This window comes from Rhamphochromis longiceps, linkage group LG4 (genome assembly GCF_057381845.1).
Source record: "Rhamphochromis longiceps isolate RC_006_pf linkage group LG4, R_longiceps_female_GT1.1, whole genome shotgun sequence".
Taxonomy (NCBI): Eukaryota; Metazoa; Chordata; class Actinopteri; order Cichliformes; family Cichlidae; genus Rhamphochromis; species Rhamphochromis longiceps.
In genome coordinates this window covers 20,855,452-20,879,729 of record NC_140560.1, presented here as the reverse complement: position 1 = coordinate 20,879,729, position 24,278 = coordinate 20,855,452, and the positions used below count along the sequence as shown (strand labels likewise).

At 44.4% G+C, this 24,278-nt stretch overlaps 1 protein-coding gene across 3 annotated transcripts in view; it reads left to right on the top strand.

The window, feature by feature from the left end:
• Positions 1-812: 812 nt before the first annotated feature.
• The window catches only part of LOC146671496 (septin-9-like), an 83,938-nt gene continuing 60,472 nt past the window's right edge, over positions 813-24,278 (top strand). Inside the window, exons 1-2 of one of the 3 annotated variants that reach the window (XM_085403716.1) lie at positions 813-1,027; positions 12,178-12,240. In XM_085403716.1, coding sequence (XP_085259842.1) covers positions 1,006-1,027; positions 12,178-12,240 — 85 coding nt within the window. In that variant the 5' untranslated portion in view covers positions 813-1,005. Of the gene's footprint in view, positions 1,028-12,177; positions 12,241-16,683; positions 16,830-23,824; positions 24,228-24,278 lie in introns of those variants that run through there. The other 2 variants (XM_085403718.1, XM_085403717.1) reach the window with 2 other exon arrangements.

The window sequence follows — 24,278 nt, the reverse complement described above, 5'->3', positions numbered from 1 at the left end:
GGCCACGTCCTTTAAAATAAATAAATAAATAACGTTAAGCTGTACATAAGAGCAGACTCCTGAGCGGAAAAGGAGGAGGAGGAGCCAGCAGCAGCCACAAGAGGTCTCTGCAGCTCAGACGTGCGGGTCTTTGAGGCAGGATGTGAAGTCAGGCCCCACGAACACGAAGCAGGTTGCTGCAGTTTGACATTTGGAATTTAGAGAGGCTAAAGGTCACGGGCGCAGCTGAGTACTTGAATTGATGTGGGCTCCACTGCTCGCGTGTCTCTACCCAGCCGTAAGATTTATACTACAAACAAAAGCCCCCCCCCCCTCCGCCTCCACCTCCACGCACCACCCGGCCACATCCTTACACTAAACACACACACAAAGCTGCCCACACAGTACCTGAGGTGGTGTGTGTGTGTTTGTATGTGTGTGTGAGAGAGATGCCAGCAACTGATAAATTATCACACACAGAGAAAATGAGAGATAGGGGGTATTGTAAGATTTTTCATGATCGTGTCATATTGCGCAATAGTCCAAACCTGCGCACTGGTGAATTTTCGGATCACCAAGCTTCCCAGTTCACCAGTTAACTGTGCTTCAAATAATTCTTCTCCACACCTCCCCAAATATCGCGCTCAGTTATTCCACCTCTGAGCTTTGATAGGTGAAAGCCCTCACTGTTACAGTAAACCACTCCCGCTCATGGATTGGGCGTGCGTTAGGAGCGCAGGTGTGATTGTATCCACTTCCAGAAGAGTGTCTTCCCAAGGAGTTAGAGTTAGACATAAAGGCGGAATAAATTTAGTATTAGCTGCACCACGAAGGCTCTATTGCAGTTGTTTAGTATACCGTCTATCAGTGGCGAACAAGAGACGCACAAAGAGAAACAACCTGCAAAAGTTACGGATGCAAAAGTGAACTTTACACATTCTGAGAAACCAGAGCGGATAATCAAGCTTAGATTGTCAAAGTGAAGAACCCCCTTAACCACCAGGAGAGGAAACATCTCACAGAATCATGAAGAAATCTTCATTCACAGGTAAGTCTAGCTCTTAAATGTGGTGACAGCTTTCAGGAACTCGTTATCTCGTGAGATAGCACCAAATCCTTTTATAGCCTGATTGCAGGGAGGAGGCTGTGCCTTATAAACTGTGCATGCTTAGGTGCCAGTGTGACTGTAGAATGGGGGGGAAAAAAGAGGGAGACAAGGTAAACATTAAACAGCTCTAACAATTAATAACCCACGTTTTTTTCTAAAAGTTTTCCTTTTGAATTCCCCCTTTGCAAGAAGAAAGAAAGAGGGGGGCCCACACATGGATCTGTGGGTGTGGCTGTAAAGCATTTCTTGCATGTTTGTGCTCTCAGACTTTACCCTTCAAAAATAGGCTACGACGTCATGACAGAAAGGTGGTGCACAGACCCTGGCCCAGTTTTTTGTTTTTTCAAATGTGAGTTTCTTTCATGCTTAGACGAACAAGATGAAAGCTGCTCTGTGTGTCACCAAAGCAGGTCATATTTCATTCACAGTGAAATACTACAAAACCCTACAGTCAGATTATACGTCAGTTGGCTTGTTAATCTGCTTGATTGATAGTTTTATGGTGTAGCTCCTTCACTCCTCCCAACTAATGCCTGAAGAGTGATCTGATTTGTGCATCAGACAAGTTCAGTGGTTCAGTTTACTTTGGGACTGGCTGGACCTGATTATGGTTGTTGTGACACTGTGGAGGCAAAGACTTGAAGCGAGGATGCTTCTTTAAAGGACAATGCCCCCTGTCGCAAGGAAAGTACACCATAAGTGCATGTGACCTTCCTCTATGCTCTCTTTTTTACCTTCCTTTGTTGCAGCTTTCCTCTTAATTCCCCCCTCTTTCTTCTTAAGGCACTGCCTACTATCGCCCACATCTTCTACATTCCCTCACCCCCTCCTTCCACCAAGACACACACACACACATGAATCCTGTCTCTCTTAGCAGTGGCTCAGTCCAATGTACACAACCCTATCCCGCGGAATGCCAGCTTTCCCGGCTCCTCTTCCCCGAGCCTTTGTGCGATGGAGCATCCGATGGTTTTCCATCGGAGCCAAGCACATGTTGGGTCATGCCGCCTCTCCTCCTCCTCTTCCTCTGTGTGTGTGCGTGTTCTCTCTCTTCTTGTCTCTCTTTCTTTGTCTGCCATGTGACGTGCACGGAGCTGTCACATTCTTTGTCAGAGCTTCCACTCGTAGAGCGGTCTAATAACAAAGTGTGTTTGTAAGTCTGACATGTGTGGAAGGCCTTCCTTACAAATGCGCAGCAGTGTTTAGACAAGCACCAGAGATGTGGATAGGTGACTGAGAGAGGAAGGTGGACCCGTGTGTCAGCTTATGTGTGCGTGTATTTCGCACACAAATACCCTTGTAGACACACAAACAAGTACAACGTGTATCTGGCTCATCTGAAGACTGACATTAACAGTGTAGAAATGTGTGTGTGTTTCTGTGTATGTGTTCCGTCATGTAACCCCGCACAGATGAACCCCGCTCCTGGAGCCAATCCCTGCCTTGTACACCACTCCCTCAATTTGTCTGGATCAATGAGTAACCTGCATGAATAACAGCTCACTTCAGGACACAAACACACACACACACACACTTCAAATTCCACTCCTCTCACCTGTGTGACAAAGCCCTCACTCCCCGCTGCATTACAGCTTTTAGCCTGTTTACACTGGAGAGTCAGCCGGGCTTTGATTCAGAGCCTAAAGCTATTGTTTGATGGCAACTTGAAAGTCGAGCTATAAACTGTGTTGAGACATATTCGCCCTGTCATCTAGCAGAGCGTGCCGCCGATGGTCTAACCCTCAATTTGGAAGCCTGTGGATAATGGAGAGATAAGGTATTGGGATATGTGGACATGCATGTACAGTACCCTGCGTGGTAAAGTGCTCTTACCACGCTGAGTACTGTAGGTACAGTGTAGGAAACAGCAGGTCCATCAAGTACTCAGTGTTCACTGATTTTGCAACTTGATGCATATGTACTAGTAGTATCAAGTTTTCATATATCACCGTTGTGTCAGCATGTGCCTTCCCTCGCCTGATCCTGGTTCCAGTTTTACACTAACCCCAACCATGGACTGTATATAAAAGTTGAATGTGAAGGCTCACTTTGAAGCCTCAGTTCTGTCATTATGGCCACCTCCATCTTCATGTTTTCCAGAAGCAGAAGTGACAAAATGATTATATCTATGCTTTGCTGAGACTTGCTGATTAGTCAGCTGTGAAAATTCTCACCAAAATTAGAGCGTAGACTTCCTCTTATTAAAAGCAAATTTGATTTAAAATCCTCTGAAAGGGGCGATTAGCACTCATTAGCCCCTCACAGGTAGAAAGGTTTGGCTCTAGTTGGGGGCTTTTCTGTGTGGTTGTTCTCCCTAAGTGGTTTGGTTTCCTCCCACAGCCTAAAAATGTTGTTAATTTAGCTGGTGGTTCTAAATTGACCATAGGTGCCAAAGTGTGAATGAATATTTGTGTGCGTGTGCGCGTGTGTGTGTGTGTTAGCCCTGCGATAGACTGGCATCCTGTCCAGCAGTGCGTCTCGCCCTATGACAGCTCATAACCTCCAGCCCACCATGTGACCCCGAATTGAATAAACAGGAGACGATGGATGGATGATCCAAAAGGCAACAGCACCATAAACACTGTGGGTTATGCAAATTAGCCAAAAGTGGAAGCATTAGCGCTAGAGACTTGTAGCTTTTTATCTTTAGTTTTATGCGAATTTGAGCTGCTGCACATTTTGCACTTCATGTGGCTTTATATTTCGGCCTTGGAGGTTCTCACGAGTTAATACTCCTACTCTGGACCACAACCTGACCATAACCACAAATACAAAGGGTGGTGACTACAGGAAACACACTTTATCTTTGTCATAGATAAAGGCTTATTAAACAAGGGTGCGGACCTGTGGCATCTCTAACCTGTGTAACTCTGTGGAGGTTTAGCAACCTTGAGACTGATAAACATGTATGTGGCAAATAGGCCACAGCACTGTGTTATTAATAAAGACTTCCGTGTGAAATCATAGACCTATACTTACTATGTCTTGTCTCTGCGCTGTGTATGGTCCTCCCCTTTCAGGCGCATAGAGCCTGCTCTGAAGTGTCCACTCTGCTTTGTGTTTATCATCTGCAGCCAAGAATGCAGCTCTGTGATGCTGTGCTGCTGCTGGGGGTGTCAACTGATACAACAGACCGCCTGTACTGTAGGCCCGAGGCCAGGAGCGAGCCTGTAAAAAGATAATGGCAGGCTCGGAGACATTCTGATGCGTGGAGTAACATGTGCGCCGACATCTAGAGATGGGTATTAGGGTGATAAAGTACAGACACTCGCGTACATTTGTTTAGATTTCAGATTTTTACTGCACTGTTATCTGGCTAACATGCAGACCTGAAGAAAAACAAAACCCATAAGGGGGAGTGGGGAAAGCATGCTGTTCAGTAGCCCATGCAACAGATAGCAGCTCCTCCGCTTGGCAGGAACAGCCCTGTCCTGTCGTGACATGAATAAATATTTTATTGCAAGTAGCAATCAGTTTAAGTGTTAGTGACTCATATCTGTTCGGAGAGCCTATTAGGGTGGCAATGCCCTCGTGAATTAGCCAGATAATGCATGTTAAATGCATGCGAGCTCTGCTGTCGGTACAAAGTCTTGCTCTTATTGAAAATCAGTTTCCGGGACAACCGCTCTGTATAACATGGCTGCAAGAGGATTTCATCTGCTTTTTAGTTTCTATTTCAGTTTATCAGCTTTGTTTTAGTCGATGAAGCTCTTTTCTTTTTTAACGTGACCTGTTGCTTGCACACACACCTGAGCAAGCACATGCGCTGGCCACATGATGCTTAAGGCTTCAGCGTTAAGGTGGAGTGGCTGTGTTTGTTTAGTTCCTGAAGAACTTAAGTCCCTCATACAAATTAGAAAATCCCAGAAAACATGCGGACGCTGAGGCCCTTAAAACTTTCCTCCTTCTCCCCGTCATTCTCACATTTCTGAAGAATCCCGTCTGTGCAGCCAGTCACTCGCCGAGCTGTTCGCCTGTGACACATATTTCCTGGGGGAGGCTGTAGCTCATAAAGCTCTACAGGCTATTTGACTAACTCCGTGGCTTTTAACAGCCTTGGAAAAAGGAAGGCTGATGCTTATCTACCACACTGGTATTATTTTATGGACTGCATGAGTTTGCTGTCTAGAGCACGTTTTGATATGATTTAATGCCGACTTGTGTGTGTGGCATTGTGAGGAGTACAGAGAGGCTTTTGTGTGTTGGGCAACACGGTGTTGCTTTTCAATGAATGGAGTGAGTGAAGAAGAAGGTTGGGAAAAAGTGTTGCCTTGGGCGCCATCAGAACAGCGGCCATTCATATGGGTTCCAGTTTAGGGTCACGGATAATCCTTTCCCCAAAATGATAAAAGTGTCTGCGCGTGCGTGTTGAGTCTGCCGATGTGTGGGCAGACCTGCAGCCGGGTAAAGGTCTTACCTGGGCTCTAAAAACAATCTTGAAAAATGGACGTGGAGCCATTCAGTCAGCTTTGCTTTCTTTTCTTTAGCTCTTCCGCTCGCTCACTTCAGCCCTCTTTCATCCACTCCCAGCTCTTTCACAGGCAGAGTTGTGAAACACTGTTTGCAGCATCGTAATGAGGGTCATAAAACACAGTGGAACAGATGGCTGAGCAGAGAGACACAGGGGGAGGAAGGAGGGCTTAGTGAGCTTAACCTTCTTTGACATCATAATTTAAATTAAAAAAAGAAAAAATGATGTTCATTCATGTAGTGTCAACTTCTCCAGTGGATCCTCCAGTAATGGATGCAGGTCTGCAAACACACCACAGTGAAAATCTTTATTTGCTGTGTACACAGTTCAGGGCAGTGCAGGTACACTGGTATTCTTGTGTCTGTCAGACTCAGTCATTGTAATCATAAACCGGTAGTAAATGAAGCAATGAACATGATACACCTGCATATACAGCGTAATTCACTCGCTGGATCCTTTATTAGGTTCAGCTGATTGTTAATGCACATATCAAACGAGGGAGTCATGTGGCAGAAACTCGATGCTTTTAGTCTTGTAGGATTTGGCAACACAAACTTCAAACTGAGCATCAGAATAGGAAAGAAATGTGATTTAAGTGACTCTAAATGTGGCACAGTTGTTGGTGCCAGATGAGCTGGTCTGAGTCTTTTAGAAACTGCTGATCTACTGGGATTTCCCCACACTGCCATTTTTTTAGATTTGGTCCAAGAAAGAGAAAATATCCAGTGAGCAGCAGTTCTCTGGGTGAAAAATGACTTGTTGAGGTCAGAGGTCACAGGAGAATGGCCAGACTGCTTAAACTGCTTCGAGCTGACAGGAAGACAACAGTAACTCAAATAAATCCTTGTTACAATCGAGGTATGCAGAAAAGCATCTCTGAATGCACAACAAAACTTTGAAGCAGATGTGATACAGCAGCGGAAGACCACACCGAGTGCCGCTCCTGTCAGCTAACAAGAAACGGAGACTCAGAATTTAGCATAAACAACGTGAAAGCGCGGATCCACCCTGCCTTGTATCAATGCTTCCGCCTGCCAGTGGTGTAATTGTGTGGAGAATATTTGCTTGGCACACTTTGGGTTCCTTAGTATAGTACCATCTGAGCATTGTTTAAACACCGCAGGCCACCCGAGTATTGCTGTTGCTCACTATGCCTATGCCTTTATGACCACAGTGTTTCCATCTACTTTAAGCAGGATAACGCACCATGTAACAAAGCTCTAATCATCTCAAACTGCCTTCTTAAACACGACAATGAGTTCACCGTACTAAATATCTGAGGAATGTTTGGAGGACCTAGTTGGATCTGTGCCACGAAGGATTAAGGCAGCTCGGTAAAAAAGGGTAAAACAGGGTACAACCCAGTACTAACAAGGTGTACCTAATAAAGTGGCTGGCGAGTGTATAAGGGAGCATTAAGCAGACATGAATCTGGTTGCACATTTCAAAATCGCCTCAACTTTCTCTATAAGTGCTTTTATTTTGGAACTCTGATATTTTGTAAAATCATAATCAGACAGTGTCCGTGTTTGGTTTATATGAGTGCAAATATCAATAGGTGAAAATCTGGTATCATGTCACAGAACTAATTTATAATTTCCTGTTCCAAGCAACAGTGATAATTAATTGTTCAGGAACTGCTCTGCAGCTGTTTTTAGTAAAGTGACTAAAGACATGTCTTGCATCAGACTGTTGATAAATCAAACCACTAAAGGAAACAGTGAAGTCAAAGAAGCACGGGATGGGGGGGGGAGATCCGTCCCCTCCTCTGTCCTCCTGCACAAATATCAATACAGCCTCCTCCGCACAGCCTCCTTAAGCAAACACTAAAATCTCAGGTCCCGGCATTAATTATAGCCTACGTTTAGTAAATCCCTCTACCCGGTCTCTGTGCAGGCCGTCCTTCGTGTGTGACCGCATGCGATCACTCTTGTGTCTCAAGTATGTTGAAGTGCTGCACCCTCTCCTCTGTTATTTACTCTTCTCCACTCATTTGACACCATTAACCAATCAGCTGAAACATTTGTCCAAGCATAGCCGTGCACTTTATTGGTCATGCTTAAAAAAACGCCACCTGGCACGAACGCACACACGGCTTCGCTAAACACTGCGTTTTGACATCAGTCACTTTACTGCGAACTCACAAGCACAGACAGATTTGTCAATGTGCAAACATTGTGCAAACATTCATATGTATGCGCTGTGCGTGCGCTGACCTCCTTTGCGCACAGTATCATTTGCAAATATGACATCAGATGATTAAAACTCGCCTTCAAAGGTGAAAAAAGATGCATGTGAATGTATACGTTTCTGTTTGCTGCCTCAGACAAGACTGTGCAGGAGGACAAACAGATTCGGCACACAGACACTTTTGTGCTAGTGTAGAAGTAAACTTGGCAGGTGTCCCTCTTTTTCTTTGTATTGCTGTATGTCTGTCAGTACTTTGCCCTCACTTTAAACTACGCTGAATTATATCACCTTTATGCCAAATGCCAGCGTTTCAAAGCGACTTCGTGCTGCTTTTTTTGCGGCTTCTGTGCCGCTTTACTTTGTTGCGATGATATGCATTGCTCGCCCCATTTGAAGGAGAGGTTCAGTTGCAAGGGTGTGTATGTGCATCCAAGAATAAATAAGTACAGACATGTTTTTTAGCTCCGAGGCTTGATAGACTTGACTCCACAAACCTGAAGCTCTGTGCACACACTAGCATAGCAGGCCAATTGGGTCATGACATGAAAAGTTGCTGATTAATGATTCACACTCACAGCAAATGGTCAGCCCGAGTTCCTGTTTGGTGATTTAAAGAGTAAGACTTCCTCCCTAAATCAACATTGAATGCGCAAGTAGTGCTACTTACATCGACCGTAGCTCAATATTGAGTGTAAAACAGGTTAAATCAATTCTGAAATGCTTATAATAATCTATGCTAAACCTGGGCTTTTTCTGGTCTGACTGGGGGTACGGGGAATCAAACTGGGACACTGGGAGCAGGTAAAAGTTCAAAATTGAATTCTTAAATAAAAGGCAAAGGAGCAGAGAGTCGGCGAGGCTGAATCCAACCATGAGAAAACCAAAGGTACAAACAACAAACTAACAAACAAAACTTACTGAGACCTGGGACAAGTGTGCACAGAAAAACATGAGAAAACTGCTTAACTACAAGACAATCTAACAACTAAAAGTCTGTTGGTGCACGTCTTTAGACTGTGGGAGGAAGCCTGAGTATCCGGGAGAACATGCAATTCCACACAGAAAGGTCCTGACCTTCTTGCTATGAGGAAACAGTGCTCCCCACCGCACCAGCGTGCTGTCTGTAGCCTAATGATTTGTTCTAAATGATACAATTCTGCTGTAATGTATCTGCAGACGGCAACATTTTTGCCAACAAAGCAGTCATATTGTTTTCATTATGCTGACGATGCTGGGCTGCATCATCACTTCCTGCATTTACTCTCCTCATTGTGAGGAATGACTTCAAACGCTCCATCGCACCTTCTCGCCTTCTGCTACATGTGCACACTCGCGTATTACAAAAGCTTTACTCATGTATTCCAGTCATATACCCGCCACACTCACTACCTCTCCCTCGGGCCAGCTGTCTTTGTGTTCATCAGTGACAGCAGAGGAGGGAAAACCGCTATGTTGGCTGGCAGCGTTAGAAGAAAACGAAGCCCATGTTGTGCACCAATTTGTGGAAGGAAGTACTTCTAAGAATTAAAAACAGTATGGGACGACTGAATCATCATCCACCGGATGAACTACCTCATCTGATCTGCGTTAAGCGAGTCGACGCAGGCGACGTCTAGAAGCTTAAGGGAAGTGGAGACGAGAGTGTGGTTGATCAGACAAAGATGCAGCATCTTGTTTCCATGCCACTGCATGACCCAGGAGGACAACACTTTTTTATCATGCTATTCTCTCTGTAACCAAAGCTATTCTTTATTATGCTTTATTTTGTGTCAAGTAAATCCTGTATTGTTTGCATGAAGCAAATGAGAAGCCACAACCAAAGCTTTGAACATGGTTAACACAAGTCCGCAGTCACTGGGACTCTATTTAAACCTATGAGCGCTCTGAGATTAAATCTGACTACACATGAAATGAAGTTAGAGATGATGTGGTTTTAGTGAGTGAAGCAAACACTGGTGGATGATCGTGATTAAAGAAACGCTCAGTGACCTGATCTCAGTGCGTTTGACATGCTGAAGATAAAAAAACAGAAGGCAGGAAGACCCACAAAGAAATAGCAGCTGAATATAGCTGCAATAAACATGACAGTGGAGGAAATGCATGTTTTCTTATGTATCTTAGTTTAGGCAGTCATTGCCTGCAACGGATTCTTAAGCTTATCTGTAATTGCTAAAGTAATCTTGAGCAATGTGTTTCAGAGGAAGGGTTTTTTTTTGGTTGTGTTTGTTTGTTATGTCACCTAACTCTGACCTGTGAATCATTCAACATGAAAAGGTACCTGAAGATGCCAAAGATGATACAGTTTTAGAAGCACAAGTTAATGTCTTTCATAAAGAGCTATTAGCTGAAAACTGGGGATGGGTCTGAAAGGTGTGTAGTTTGTCTTTAAAATAATTAAATATTGAGGAAGTTGGATGAGTGGAGGACAAAAGAAGAAGTAGGTGGAGGCTCTGTCATTATTTAGGTCACAACTGATGGAATTATGAGTGCAAAAAAGTACCATGACATTTTGATCCAGCATGCATCACCATCTGCAAAGTACGGCTTCATTTTTAAACATAACAATGACTCCAAACACACAATAGAACGCTATCAGTCATAAACGGGTCCAGACCTCAACATTAGAGTTACACTTTCACTATAAAAATTCTTTTCCTGTATTTCCATGCATGGTTGCACACATTTCAATAAGTACCTGCACCTACTTCCTATTTTCCTTCCTGAATATCAGGACCTTAGTACTGTGTAAAGGACAAAAAGCTTTACATTTGAGCCCCTAAAGCTTTGGACTGTGTATAAAAATGGCCATAACTCATCTGTGATTAATGCAACAATTGTTTTTAATGCCTTAAATAAAAGCTGAGAGTCTGCATATCTGTTATTCACTCATAAGGTCCATTTGATGTTACTGCAATGCAAACACATTTTGGTAGACAGCAGTCAAAGATGGCTGCTGTATTCACTTATGAGATCTTTTAGAAAACTCCATTGCCGTTTATTTAACCAAAACTTTCAGTCTGAAAATGTTACACATGATTTTAAGTGATGAATAAAACTATTTTTAAATATTAATCTCACATATAATTCATTTACTCTCTACATCATTCTTCCTTTGACTGGCTGAAGTCACGTGTTAGTCATGTACGTTAAAGAAAATATTCACCCCTGTTCCTGTAGTGGAGCTGAATCACCTGTTTGAACAGAAAACAGCTGTATCCTTTTTAGCTCAGTACGCCACCAGCCATTGCTGGTGATTCAGCAGCACTGAACGCGCACACACACACACACACACACGCAAACACACACACCGGAGTCGATCAATGAGAGATTATCTTCAACGTTCCACCAGAGTAACACAGCGGACCGTCTGCCAAGAGGAAGCAACATTCCTCTGATTCTTAAAACAAGAAAACATGTAGAACAAGACTGTTGACACTGAGATCTCTCTTAGATAAACATGAATGGGGATGAATAACCTTTTATTTTCCAGAAAATAAGCATACGGGACCCCGGGGAGAACACTTAACGGGATCAGGAGACCATAACTTCAGCTGCACTTTTCAGATCTTTCCACACTTTCATCAGCACTGATTTATACTTTCAGCTGCTGTTCTAATTTAACCATTGAGGTTTGCTTTGTTTACGCCCTTTCCCCCCTCTCTGGCTTTACTAAATTTAAACAAACTGCTTCCACCCACCTGCCAAAGCATCATACATTCACTCCATCAGCACAATTTTAGTCTATTCATGCGCAAACAAAACATGCAACAGGCCGCATGTAGTAGAATTGTCACACTGTGCCGTTACTCTCTTCTCTGTCATGCACTTTCTCCTAACTGCAGCTTTGGTCTTCTGGGTTTACTTCATCCACACAATTATAAAACCAGAAACAAACGACAAACTAATTTACAAAAAAAAAAAGAGCCTGGCTTTTTCTCTCTGTGGTCGGACAATAATAGCAGTCTTTCAAACTGTTGGTTTACTTTCCAAATAGCAACTGTAGATTATTTTGGCCTCATGAAGAATGTGAAGTAATGCTTTTCCATTTGGTGCCCGTCTTTTCAAAACGCCACTGGCAGCAGGTGTTCCTCGTGGGGAAAAGTGAATCCGCTCGAATGTGTCATTTTGGATTTGGCCATTAAAAGGAAACACTGGCAAACGCGAGCTAAACTGCAGACTTTCACTGATAATTTGCCGTTTTTGAAGAATAGGGGCAAACTGCATAACCAGACCTGCCACTGAGAATGCTTATTATTTCACAGCGTAACCCTAAACTGTGGTTTTGTGCAGACTTTATTGTATGTTTGCTCGTACTCCATAACTGTGGCCGAGAATTGTGAGTAATGCAATATTTCTTTCCTAATGCTGACTACATTCCAGATGAGGAGATTTCACTCATTTTCCCTTCTTTCCTTGTCACAATCCACAGCACGAGCCTCCAGCGCTCGAGCGAGGAGAACCGAGAGAGAGGCCTCCGGCATCACCAGCCCCAGTAAGTAGACTCCACCACTCCAGTGTCCGCACATTCAAAACATCCAAGCTTCTAAACTAAACAACATAAGGTAAAGATTCCCACAGGGTACCTTGCATTTCTCGTAGGTATACTTGCACACAGCGTTTGCAGAATTTGCTGTTGGTCTGTGGATTTAGCCTCTCTTCGGGTAATCCCAGAGATGTGATCTCTGTGGCATCTGTTGCAACATCGTTTATTCTTCTCATCACTGAGTCATAAAAAGACTAGCTGCATGTTCAGAGCTGTGAAAGGACTGTGTGGACTGATCACACCCCTCCCTGCTGCTAATGAGTCAGGGACAAGACAAAATCTAAACATTGAGAGGCTAAAAAGTTTTGCATAATTTGGTACATTCATCTCCAAGAATCGATTGTAATCTGTCTCTTGTGGGCGGAGGTAGACGCAAAAAACGTTTTTTTTCCCACTTCGATAAATTGCTCTCTATTACTTTGAAGTGTTATGTAAGCCGACGTCAATGACCATCAGCTGAGGAAGGTGCGAACACTGCGTGTTTCCTGCAGAGATAACGGCTAATAGTCAGTAAATAGCAGATCACACATACAAGGGTAAGAAACTCTAGCAAAAAACATTTAAAGGATTGTCATTTAATTATTATTTTAGATCTTATTTCATACTTAAACAAAATAAGTTATCTTGGCTCTGACCACTCCCACTGTACTGCATAATTTTAAAGGTTAGAGGTTATTTAAAAAATACAGGTTATAAAAAATAAGCCCTAAAAAACTGTTTATTTGCTTCAATGCCAGCAGTGTTTTTGCAGTGTTGTTTAAATGGTAGTTTTCAGATTTAAAATAAAAATCTTGCACAAATAAAATGTGTAATATTTCACAGAAAGAAAAAACACATCCACACATACTGACCGTCTCTTTCACGGCTGTTTATGAAACCATCAACTAATCACGTGATCAACACCACATCTCAAACTGGGGGGATTACATCACGCTGCAAACTGTGGCTTAGAAGATGAGATAAGGTACTTGTTTATCTTGATACCTCTAACTGTTCAAAAGAAACTCGTCAGTCTGCAGTCGCACAAACTGAATTCTCCCACCAGTCTTTGCGTCAGCAGCACTTTTGTGAAAGGATTTTTCTGTGTAACAGACAGCAAGGGATAAAACAAAAGGGGAATAATGACTCTTCAGACAGTATCTGAAAAATTGTTCTGTTGAATTATAGAGCATCATTCAAGAAAAACCAAATGACCAGAAATCCAAACGATCCCCGTTGAGCAAGCACTTGGAGAGTGTGGGAAGGAAGAACTCCATTTTAGCCGGAAGAACCCTCCAGGAAAACCAGGCTCAGGGAGGGGCGGCCATCTAATGCAATCGGTTAAGAGATATAGAGAAAGAGAAGAGAGAAAAAGGAAGCGCAGAGAGAGTCAAGTGAGGACAGCAACATGAGGGTAATCAATGATTTTAGGCTTCGCTCTTTTTAAGCAGTAGTACTTGTTTTTTCCGCTGTTCACTCTCAGTTTTAAAAGGACGGTGTTTCGTTTAACATGACAGCGAAGCACGTCACTGAGGGAACAAAGAAAAGCACCAACGACCATCATCTTTCTTCCCCATTTTGATGCTCAGTTTGAACATCAGCACGTCATCTTGACCATGCCCACACAGAGTGACGTGATGCCATATGATTGGCTGATTAGATGTTTCCATACCCACATGCTGTACTTACAAACAGTGCTTGAGGCTCTAGAAGAGGCCCTGCTTGTCAGCAGACCCCCCCAACGCTGATGCAGCTGCCACAGGGTGTGTGTGTGCAGGTATGTGTGTGTGTGCGTGCAGGAGTTTGTGTAGGCATTCACAGGGAGATGCTCCGTACAAAACATCTGCCAACAGAGCAGATTTACGAGCCAGCAGGCGTGTGTTTGGGAGGATGCTTTACTGTAAACTCAACTAGAGCACACACACACATACACACAGGTCTGCCCAACACTGTTGCCATTGTCTGTCTGTGTGTGGTTAATTCCCCTCTATTAGTCAGCAGATCCTATTTTATTGGACATGCACACAGAGACATTACAGAGATATAGCCCTCCAGAAGGATAATCACATGCACTTAACCCAGATAGGATTTAATTCTAACACTTCATTTTTTTATGGCAAAAGCAACACATTGAGTGACATTTACTCTCATCTTAAACTTAATGGGACAGTTCACCCAAATATCAAATCTGCACATTTCCTGTCTTTTCAAAGTGCCACAAAATACATTTCCAAAGCAAACTGTAATGTGAGCAGGTTCAGGTTGTAGGAACTATTTTCTTTCTAATCTATTAACATTGCAAAGAAGCATGCAGCAAGCTAACTTTACAGTTGAGCTTAGAGGGGGCCACTAATGTTTACATCCTGTAGCCTTTTATGAGCACCAGCCTCTCACCACAGTTAGATGTGTGTTTCCTGATGTACTGTACTGTGCAAAAATGTTTTGTCAAATGGGAAGTATGTGCAGTGATTTATTGAAATGTGCGAACATACATGTAAATAGAGTATATAAGGCCAAAACAGAGTTTGTAAAATTCTAATGAGCTTGAAAGACAACCTTTATTCTCAACCCCTCCAGGAGTGTTTTCATCTAATTTCTTGAAGCAGTCTTCAGGAATAGTTTTCCAGGTTTCCTGAAGGAAGTTCTTCCTTGGATGTTGGCTCACTTTCTTTCTGTTCTCTGTCAAGATGTTCCCCCACTCGTCCTGTTTCCTCACTTTTTTTAAGGACACACTGCACATCGTGCTAACATATGCCAACTTTTTGACTGCACAAATACAGTCGGTGCCTATCAGCCTGTTATCTTTGGCAGTTTTGTATATTCAGCTAACGAAATTAAGTGCCTCAAGATACTGTTTAAGATGGTTTGTTTCCAATTGTCTGTTTTGTATTGACAACAACAGGTGCCTTTTTTATCCTTGAATTATTCACATGTCAGTGTTAAGTAGTCTAACAAACAAGAAAAACATTCCTCTAAAAATAGTCAGGCAGAGCCAAGTTCTAAATAAAAAGCTTGAAAGATCTCTAGAAAGCTACTTTTAAAAGGTTTGAAAAAAATCTGTCTCCTTAGAAGCAAAGTTTAAAGAAATAAAGGGTGAGCCAAGACTGCTGCACAGTACCTTACTCAGTCAAGTGTACAAAATCAGTCTGGATGGATAAATAGCCTTACAATTATCTTATTAATATACAAGAACTGTCAAAAGGAGCGGATTTCGCTTAAATGACTTGATAGATTCTCTCATCGGCAAACCAGCAACAGCAGGAGTAGGTGAACATCGTCAATCTCTAATATATAGTATCTGTGTCTGAAAGTAGGCCTGAATTTTGATCTGCTCAGCCATTGTTTAGATTGTCTATCAGCATCTAATTAGTCGTTTAATTATTTTGGCAACAAATACTAATCATGTCTGAGCCTCCTGCTAGAATTGTGCGCTCTATCCTCTTTGCTTACATCGGCTTCCAGCTAATCAGAGTTCCAGATTTTATCCATTCGGGGCCTAATGAGGCTGGTTTTAACTGAAGGATTAAAAGTGATTTGAGTTGAGACAAACAAAGGACACACAAGCACTCCGAAGCCTCCTATGAAGGCACAAATACTGGGTCACTGGGGACGTTACGTATTGCACAAGACAGCTGACTGGCATGTCTAAGTGTGTTTGAGCTCTCTATCAGAGCTCAGACGCTTGCCATGTGACCCCTGACCTCTGCGGCGCAGCGTGAGGGATATGCCAACAGTCGCAGGTCATTTTAGTTTCCTGAGCACACATTTCAGCACGACGGCTGCTGTTCCACTACACCAGCAAAGCACAAGCGCTTCTTCTGCGTTACCTATATAGGCTCGTTACTGGGAAGCTTTAATTGGGAAGTTTTAATTAAGTTCCCCCTTCTTGCTTCCAGCTCTTATTGTTTTCGCGCTTCAGTGTTATTTCTATCAGCCTTTCACATCGTACGCAACGGCAGAACTGTTTCATCGTGGGGAAGTCCAGACGTGGCTGAGGCAGGACAGTCCTACCAGCTCGACGAGATCGCAGTTGGTATCAAATGAATCAGGGCCGGAGCGCACGCACACGCGAGGAGAGCATTATAAGCAGGCTGACAGAGGAGTTTTCAAGTCCAGCGGTTTATTTTTGTCTGTAAGGAGCTTGTCCGTGTCACATGGTGGAGCTAATGGTTTCTATTTTCAAGACACAATGCTGCTTCAGTCTCTTGGTCTGCTCTGAAGAAGGAGAGGGAGAGAGAGAGGGAGCAACATATGATCAGCACATGGGGATGTCGTAATTCTGAATTCATTAGCAAGACACACTGAAGGAATCAGTGTTGAGGGAGGAGGGGAAAGGGAGAGAGAGCCCGAAAGGAAAGAGAGAGTAAGAAGAGGAGGAAGAGGAACAGAGGGAGAAAGGGAAGGAGTGAGGGAGCAAGAGGGGGGGGGGGGGAAAGGGAAGGCTAAAAAAAGGCAGAGAGAGAGGGAGAGGGTGAGAGAGGGAGAGTGGAGTCAAAGAGCAGACACTACATGTGGCTGTGGAGGGAGTGATCCGGTTATGGAGGGGGACAAATTCTCAGGTAAGCCCAAACTCTCGGGGAGCTTAGATGAGTCCGTGCCATCCGTTCTTTAGCGCAGTTTAAGGCTCTTCGTCGGCTCTTTTGCTGGGTTATTTTCTCCATGAGCCAGAGTCTATTTTTCCCCTCCATGGTATTTTCCACTCTCTCATTCTGGGCTGTTTGCTGACTGGATGTTTTCTTTGGGGTTTGGAAGCTGGGACCAGGAGCTCTGCAGGGTTTGTGGAGCAGCTTAGCGGACCCGATTTTGGTTTATCTGTCTTTTATCTGTCCTGTTTCCTTTCATGTATTTCTGTCTCTCTGCACTCACCTCACCATCTGTATCACCAAACCTCTGTTAGATGTTTTTGTCTTTACAGGCTGTTGGTCAGGATTTGGACTGGTTTGCTTCGTTTTCATTTGTTGCAAGAGTGCTGCAACTTTTTTAGAGAGTTACTTTTTGTGCTAAAGTGACAAAGAACAGAACTTATTTCTTAGATATTTCTCTCCATCCCCTGCATTCTTCTTTAGTGTGAAAACAGGAAGGAGCTCTGTTTGAACAGTACTACTCTTGTCCCTTGTGGCTTTGATCCCTCTTTGGCCATCGGTCAGTCCCTCTTTCAGTTGACAGCGACGTTCCAAATTTGCACCTCTGCCATGTCTTTCTTTGCTGGATGCGGCAAACAATACACATTAGTGAACTGATAACCGTTTTTCTGTGCACAGGTGCTGGTATGTGAGCTGGACATTATGCTAAAGTCATCAGTGAGGGAACCCTGTCTGCTTCTCGCTGGTATTTTTATAGGTGTTAGTGTGAGAGCTGTAAAAAAGCTCAAGAGACGTAGGGTGGAAACGTTCAAGTGGTGGCAGCAGCATGTTTATATGAGTGTGTGTGGGACTGTCTATGTTAATGAGCATACATGTGGTTGGTGCGGTAGTGTGTGTGTGTGTGTGTGTGTGTGTGTGTGTGTGAACGAGCACAGCTTGTAGCACCTACAGGGTCTGTTGAATCGAATTGAAGTAAGCTCAGATTATTGACAAGTGTTTGGTGGAAGTGTAAAGTAGTGGTACACCTATCGCACTTCTCCCGCCCCGTGAACAGCTCCTCTCGTTTCTCTTTTAGTAAGCATTGTATCGCGCTGGACTCATTTTTCTGTTGCCTGCTGTTTCACGCTTATGTATTCAGTTCCTTTTAACCTTCCGAAAAGCCCTTTTACAGTGTGTTCCTCATTCACACACCGATGCATGGTGGCAGAATTTCCATTCAAGTTCCCCCACCCCCCGGCCACTGGGAGCATTTGGGCACATGGGAAACACAAATATCCAAGGCAGTGGCATTCAGGCACCACCCTTGCCTAAACCACGGAGTATTTCCAGGAGTGAGAGCGTGTCTGAAGTGGACAGTTTCCTGCCGCGTGCCACATATAAGAAAGGACTTCTGAAAGAGTCTCGACCTGATTCTCTTGAAATTGTCCAAAGCTCATGTCTGGAATTACTAGACAACCTACACGTCCTCCTGAGGCACAGTTGCCTCTGAAAAGCAGCTGTGGCCTTTCTGTGTGGACTATCGCAGCCTTAATCTTAGCTCAGATAGGCTGCGACCCTTTTTGTTGTTATATGTATCATGTGTACCCCACTTAATGAATCCGCTCTGTTTCCCCACCCCTCTGGTGCTGATGCTGATTTTCAAGGCTCCCTTTGTCTCCTGTGATCCTCCCCCCTCATGAATCAACGACCGTGATGTCCTCAACAGAAACTTTCCATGAACCTCAGAGCTGATGTTTCACATCATTTCCAGTCACAGTGAAGTCAGCTGATGAGGTTTGATAAACATCTGCATGACACAACCATAGTCAACGCCGCTCTGAAGTCTCAGGGTCATGACTTTCACAGTGACTACAAGCTTTTGTAATCAATGCGGTAACTCACTGAAAGACGCCAGGCAGGCTGTTTGTGGCAGGAGCGCTCTGATTGATGTGTAATTTACACACTCACCACCAGGTGGAGGCGCTGAGTTACACGACGGTCACTGGAGTCTCAGAGACTTGTTGTGCTGTTCTGCATCTTCAGGCTGCTGCGCAGTAACTGGTTTTAAGGAAACAACAGAGTTGATTTTGGTGAAAACAAAACATGCCTGCAGGGGAAAAACTAGGGCCGTGATGACAGTGCTGGCTTGTTGACCTATTAAACAGTGCTGTTACCGACCCAGTGGTGACACGGCGCAGAAGGCGTAGGTGGGAGAAAGAAAGACGAGCGTAATGAGAGTCATCTCCATTGAAGGACAGCTGCTCTCTGTATTTACCGAGCCATCACCCCACCAGCCCCATGTGCAGTCACATATACAGGTTGTGCACACTGCAGAGAAAACCACAGAGTTGTTTTTTCGAGTGGGGGGGTTCCCTCGCATGTGTGCGTGTATTTTCCAACAGGTGCTGCTTTTGATTAAAGGTCGGGGAGCCTGGCCGGGTGCTGATGTTTAACATTTTGGTTAAGGGGCAGCTGCCATCACTACAGCTGTGCTTTTACTTTACATGAAGTCACTTCGCCATCTCTGGGGCCACAGGCTCCGTGTGCACATGTGCACGTGTGCATCTGTGTGTTTTAATGTGGCAACCTTTACAGATTCTTACTGTGTGTGTGTGTGTGTGTGCACCGTCACACATTCTCACTCTGATGCCTTCCCATGCCATTCATTCCCACTTTTAGCTAAAAGCACTCTTCCAGTGGGGTTTACTGCTTTTTTCCTAACACTGCTGACAGATATCTTCCTGCTTTCTAGTTTCCAATAAAGCCGTGGGGGGTTCACTGCCACTCCACATCTCCCTTTTTCCCTCTCCCATCACCCCACCAGCCCCATGTGCAGTCACATATACAGGTTGTGCACACTGCAGAGAAAACCACAGAGTTGTTTTTTCGAGTGGGGGGGTTCCCTCGCATGTGTGCGTGTATTTTCCAACAGGTGCTGCTTTTGATTAAAGGTCGGGGAGCCTGGCCGGGTGCTGATGTTTAACATTTTGGTTAAGGGGCAGCTGCCATCACTACAGCTGTGCTTTTACTTTACATGAAGTCACTTCGCCATCTCTGGGGCCACAGGCTCCGTGTGCACATGTGCACGTGTGCATCTGTGTGTTTTAATGTGGCAACCTTTACAGATTCTTACTGTGTGTGTGTGTGTGTGTGTGCACCGTCACACATTCTCACTCTGATGCCTTCCCATGCCATTCATTCCCACTTTTAGCTAAAAGCACTCTTCCAGTGGGGTTTACTGCTTTTTTCCTAACACTGCTGACAGATATCTTCCTGCTTTCTAGTTTCCAATGAAGCCGTGGGGGGTTCACTGTCACTCCACATCTCCCTTTTCCCCTCTCTCTCTCTTTACATATTTATATATATTTTCCCCTCGCTGCCTGAGAGGGAGAGAGAACAAGCACACCTTTCCCCACCTTTCTCCCCCTCTCTCAAGCCCCGAGCCAGGTACAGCTGCTTATTATGGGGGTTGCCATGTAAACAGAGTTGCAGTAACTAGACAGAAGCATCCAAAAAATACAGACAAATGAGCACACGCGATCAATGCAAGCAAGGCACCGACTTTACCTCTTCCAGATGGCTTGTTTGATGCAGTCTGACTCATGGGCGACTTGTCTGCATTGAGGCCGACAAAGCTTTTCTGTTGTTATACAGTGAACTCAGCAGGAAGCCAGAGCTTCCTCTGTATCTGGTACTGGAAATGTTTGAAATAACAACTGACACAAGCTGAAAGAAACACTGATCATTATTCACGCATCGAAGCTGGTACGAGGGGTTTAGGAATGGCTTTGAAAACATGCCATCTGTAGAAAAAAAGTTAACAAAGCTGCAGTCATCAATGATGTTAAGGTGCATTCTTGAATCCTCCTGATGAGTGTGGCTTTGCTTACTATTGAAATTGTTATTGGAGTTTTATCTCAGATTTGAACTTTCAGGGCATCTTTACCACTCACCAGACTACAGAGGAGCGTATCTCAGTCTGCTGTTGCCCTGGCATCGCCCCAGCAACTGCCTCGCCAAGCTGGCATCTGTTTATAGAAGCAATCGTCTTCTCCTCCCACTGGGCTCCACTCATTTTTCAGCTCCTCGAAGGACAGGACCCTCTTTAGCGTGGTGGTGGTCTGGGTTTCTTTAAGCGACAGACTCTTTGTCTTCTTGCTGCAGTGCAACATTTCATTAACAGCTCGCTATTCAAATGTATTACAGTTCAAAAATGTACAGAAGGCCCGAAGGCCCAGTTCCTAATTATTGCTGTTTTTTTAGGAGTTTTTTTTTTTTTTTTTTACAACAAATACGCAGCTCTGCCAAGACTAACTTGATGATTTAATTATTCTGTGGAAAATAATGCACATGTTTATGACTGATTAATGAAAAACATCATCTTTGCTCATAACACAATGCCACGTTTACTAGAAAGAAGAGGCGCTGTGGCTGAATTGACACCACAGGAGGCCCCAAAGCTTGCACCGATATCTGGAAACAACATGTCCTTGTAAAAACTTCCAGTCACACACACACACACCCACACACATTCACGCATACACACATTTGGGCTACCACATACCATATCCAAGGCATATGTTGTGCAAAAGAGCAGATAAAAATGATTCTCAGTGCTCTGCATGTGCTGAGCGCGAGTGCACGATTGCTATGATGTGAATGAAGTTCTCTAAAGGGCGAAAAGCATTCCCCTCTTCACCCAGTGTGACAGTTGTTACAGCAGATTGGATTAGAGCTGTCTGGGCTTGCTGGGGCTTGCAAGGATATGTGGTGGAAGGAAGTGTGCATTGCTGTGTGTGTGTGTGTGTATGTCTTTCTAGCTTTGTGTGAACATTTGTTTTTCTTCACTTTTTGCTTAAAACCATTGTGATAACCACTTGATTTCAGGGTTTTGTGTAGAATCGGGGTGTAGCTCACAGTGAGGTTTGGGTATGGGGTTGTTAAAAGTCAAGGTGAGGGGTAAGTGTCCTCACACTTATACAAAGCTGCTACGGCGACAGGCCTGGGCGCTGTGCTGAGTGTGCATGCATGTTCGTGGTTTTGCATGCATCAGCTGTGCGCGTATTAGTCATCTGTGTGTGCGTGCATGTGTGTGTGTGCACAGAAAGGCTCAGTGTGTATTTTTATGCCAGGTTGAGTAGAAATCCACTACACACATGCTGGGCAGGATTGGCTGTGTGGGTGGAGGGTGTGTCCCGAGCAGGATTCTCCTCGTGTCTCCATCTTTATTTGTTCCCAGATTATGTTACCGGGTGCTATAGTGACTGGTATAGTGACACGTTTTATTTATAAGTACAACGCTGACCTCTGCTGGAGGAAGTGATACACAATTGAGACATTGTAGGGTTCATATCTCCAGGAAAACACACTTCAAGTAAACATATTTAGGTGTATTTATAGGCTAAGTGTGTGGGGCGGTAGTAAGACGAGAACAACCCCTATGAAACTTGTGAGTAAGGCAGTGATTCTGATTCTGTTCATCTGGGCAAAAACCAAAAATTAAAAATTGAAGCTTTTGAAAACATGTCCCACAATTTTCAAGTTCTCTGTATTAACCAAAATTATTCGCTGACATTTTTCCGGTTACATAATTGTTTTCATGGTTCACTGGGGGAGGGGGGGGGGACGTGGAGATTAACCACAGACTGCAGGTTTTGGTACAGTAAAGCGCCGTATTTATTTTCACAATCAGCGTGTTTAGTGTGTGTTTGGCCACTCGTGCACATCTGTGTTTATGGCGAGGTAAACACGCTTAAATCAACAGAAAATGCAAACTTTGATTCTAGTGTAAGCAACCAATTGGCTTTCCAGATAAATCACACGCCGGGCAGAAACTGCTGGGGGGGTTGAGGGGGCCTCTTAACGTCTCCTGCCCCTTTACGCTCTGAAAAAATTTACTGCCGTTTAGATCCTAATCATTTTTGCTTCAGCTGTTGTCTCTAAGGGCTGCCTCTTTACTTTACAAGCACAACATCCGTGCAGATTGGAAAGAGTTATGAGCCTTATGAGAAAAGATCCTCTCAGCACACACACACACACACATAACTATAATACTTTTGGTGTTTATTGTCTTCACTAATGAATGGTTGCGAGGCCAGCAGCAGTGTTTTCTCACCGCAGGCCTGTGGCTGAGCAGTTGCCTGAGGGTGTGATAGCATTGTGGAGTAACTCTAGTTTACACAAAAGGTAACTGCGTTCGCAGCGAGCTGTCAGTTTAGGCGGCAGCGCTTTACTAGAAAAACATTTCCAAGACACTCTAGTAAACTAACTGCGACTGTGCGCAGTCATTCTTAACATGCATTCATCCACATGCCCCTAAATGCCACATCCGCTCGCTTCTTCTCCCCCTGGTCCCGTGCATGCACAGAGCAACACACACGATCACACTGACCAGCGCCCCTGCCCACCCGTCCCACAGAGAGCCTCATTCACATGGTCATTAAGTCATTAGGGTACTTATTTATTGATGTCTGCCTCCAGAGTGACTGAGCATGTCAGACGACCTACAAACTGCCTGCGTGGGCCCGTCCTGACCATATTAGTCCATTGTGTGGTTGTGTCTTCGCTCTTGGGTCGTTCATGTGTCGTCTGCAAGCTTTCGCTCCAGGACTGGACGTAGAGCTCATCTTTCCTATACACTGAGCGAGCTACGTGTTTGCAGGATGCTGCTCTAATGGCTTCCAACCCTTTCAGAGCCTCCAAAGGCCCTTCAGTGTGCTGCCCGGAGCGTGTGAGTCATGTGATCGGGCCTGTAGGAAGTGCGTTTTGAACGTTGGTGTGTGAATAATTCGACTTGCCCGGTCGAAAATGAGAGGGTTCGCAGAGAAGAGGCAAGCCAGAGAGAGGAGGGCTGCAGAAGGGGAGGGAGATAGGGAAGGAAGAGGAGGAGGAGGGGGGAGGGAGGGAAGGCAGTGAGCTGCAGAGAGAGAGAGAGGGAGGGAGGGAGAGAGCGGGAGGGTGGGGGGTTGTCATTGGTTGCTCATTCCAAACTCTGGAAGTTGAGAAGGAGGAGAAGAGAAAAATAAGTTGCTGCTTTAAGAAAGAGAGGAGAGATAGGACAGGCAGAGCGTTTTGGATCTGTGACCTGCCTGGTGTGTGTGTGTGTGTGTGTGTGTGTGTGTGTGTGTGCATATATATGTGTGTGTTTTTCTTTTCTTTTTTTTTCTCCTTCCCCACCTCTCCCTTACTCGGGCTCCTAATTTGGGATTTGTTTAAAAGCGGGACTGCGCCGTAGGAAGACTTTTCCTTGCTAGGGAAAGGGAACCCTGCTCCCTCTCTCTCTCTCTCTCTCTCTCTCTCGCATTTATTACACACACGCACAAACACACTTGACGCCCAAAATGTCTGATTCCACTGTCAACGCTCACTTGGAAGGGATCATATCAGACTTTGAAGGTCAGTTTGTTTCTCTCATGTGCTCTGCTGATTCTTCTTCTTCTTCTCCTT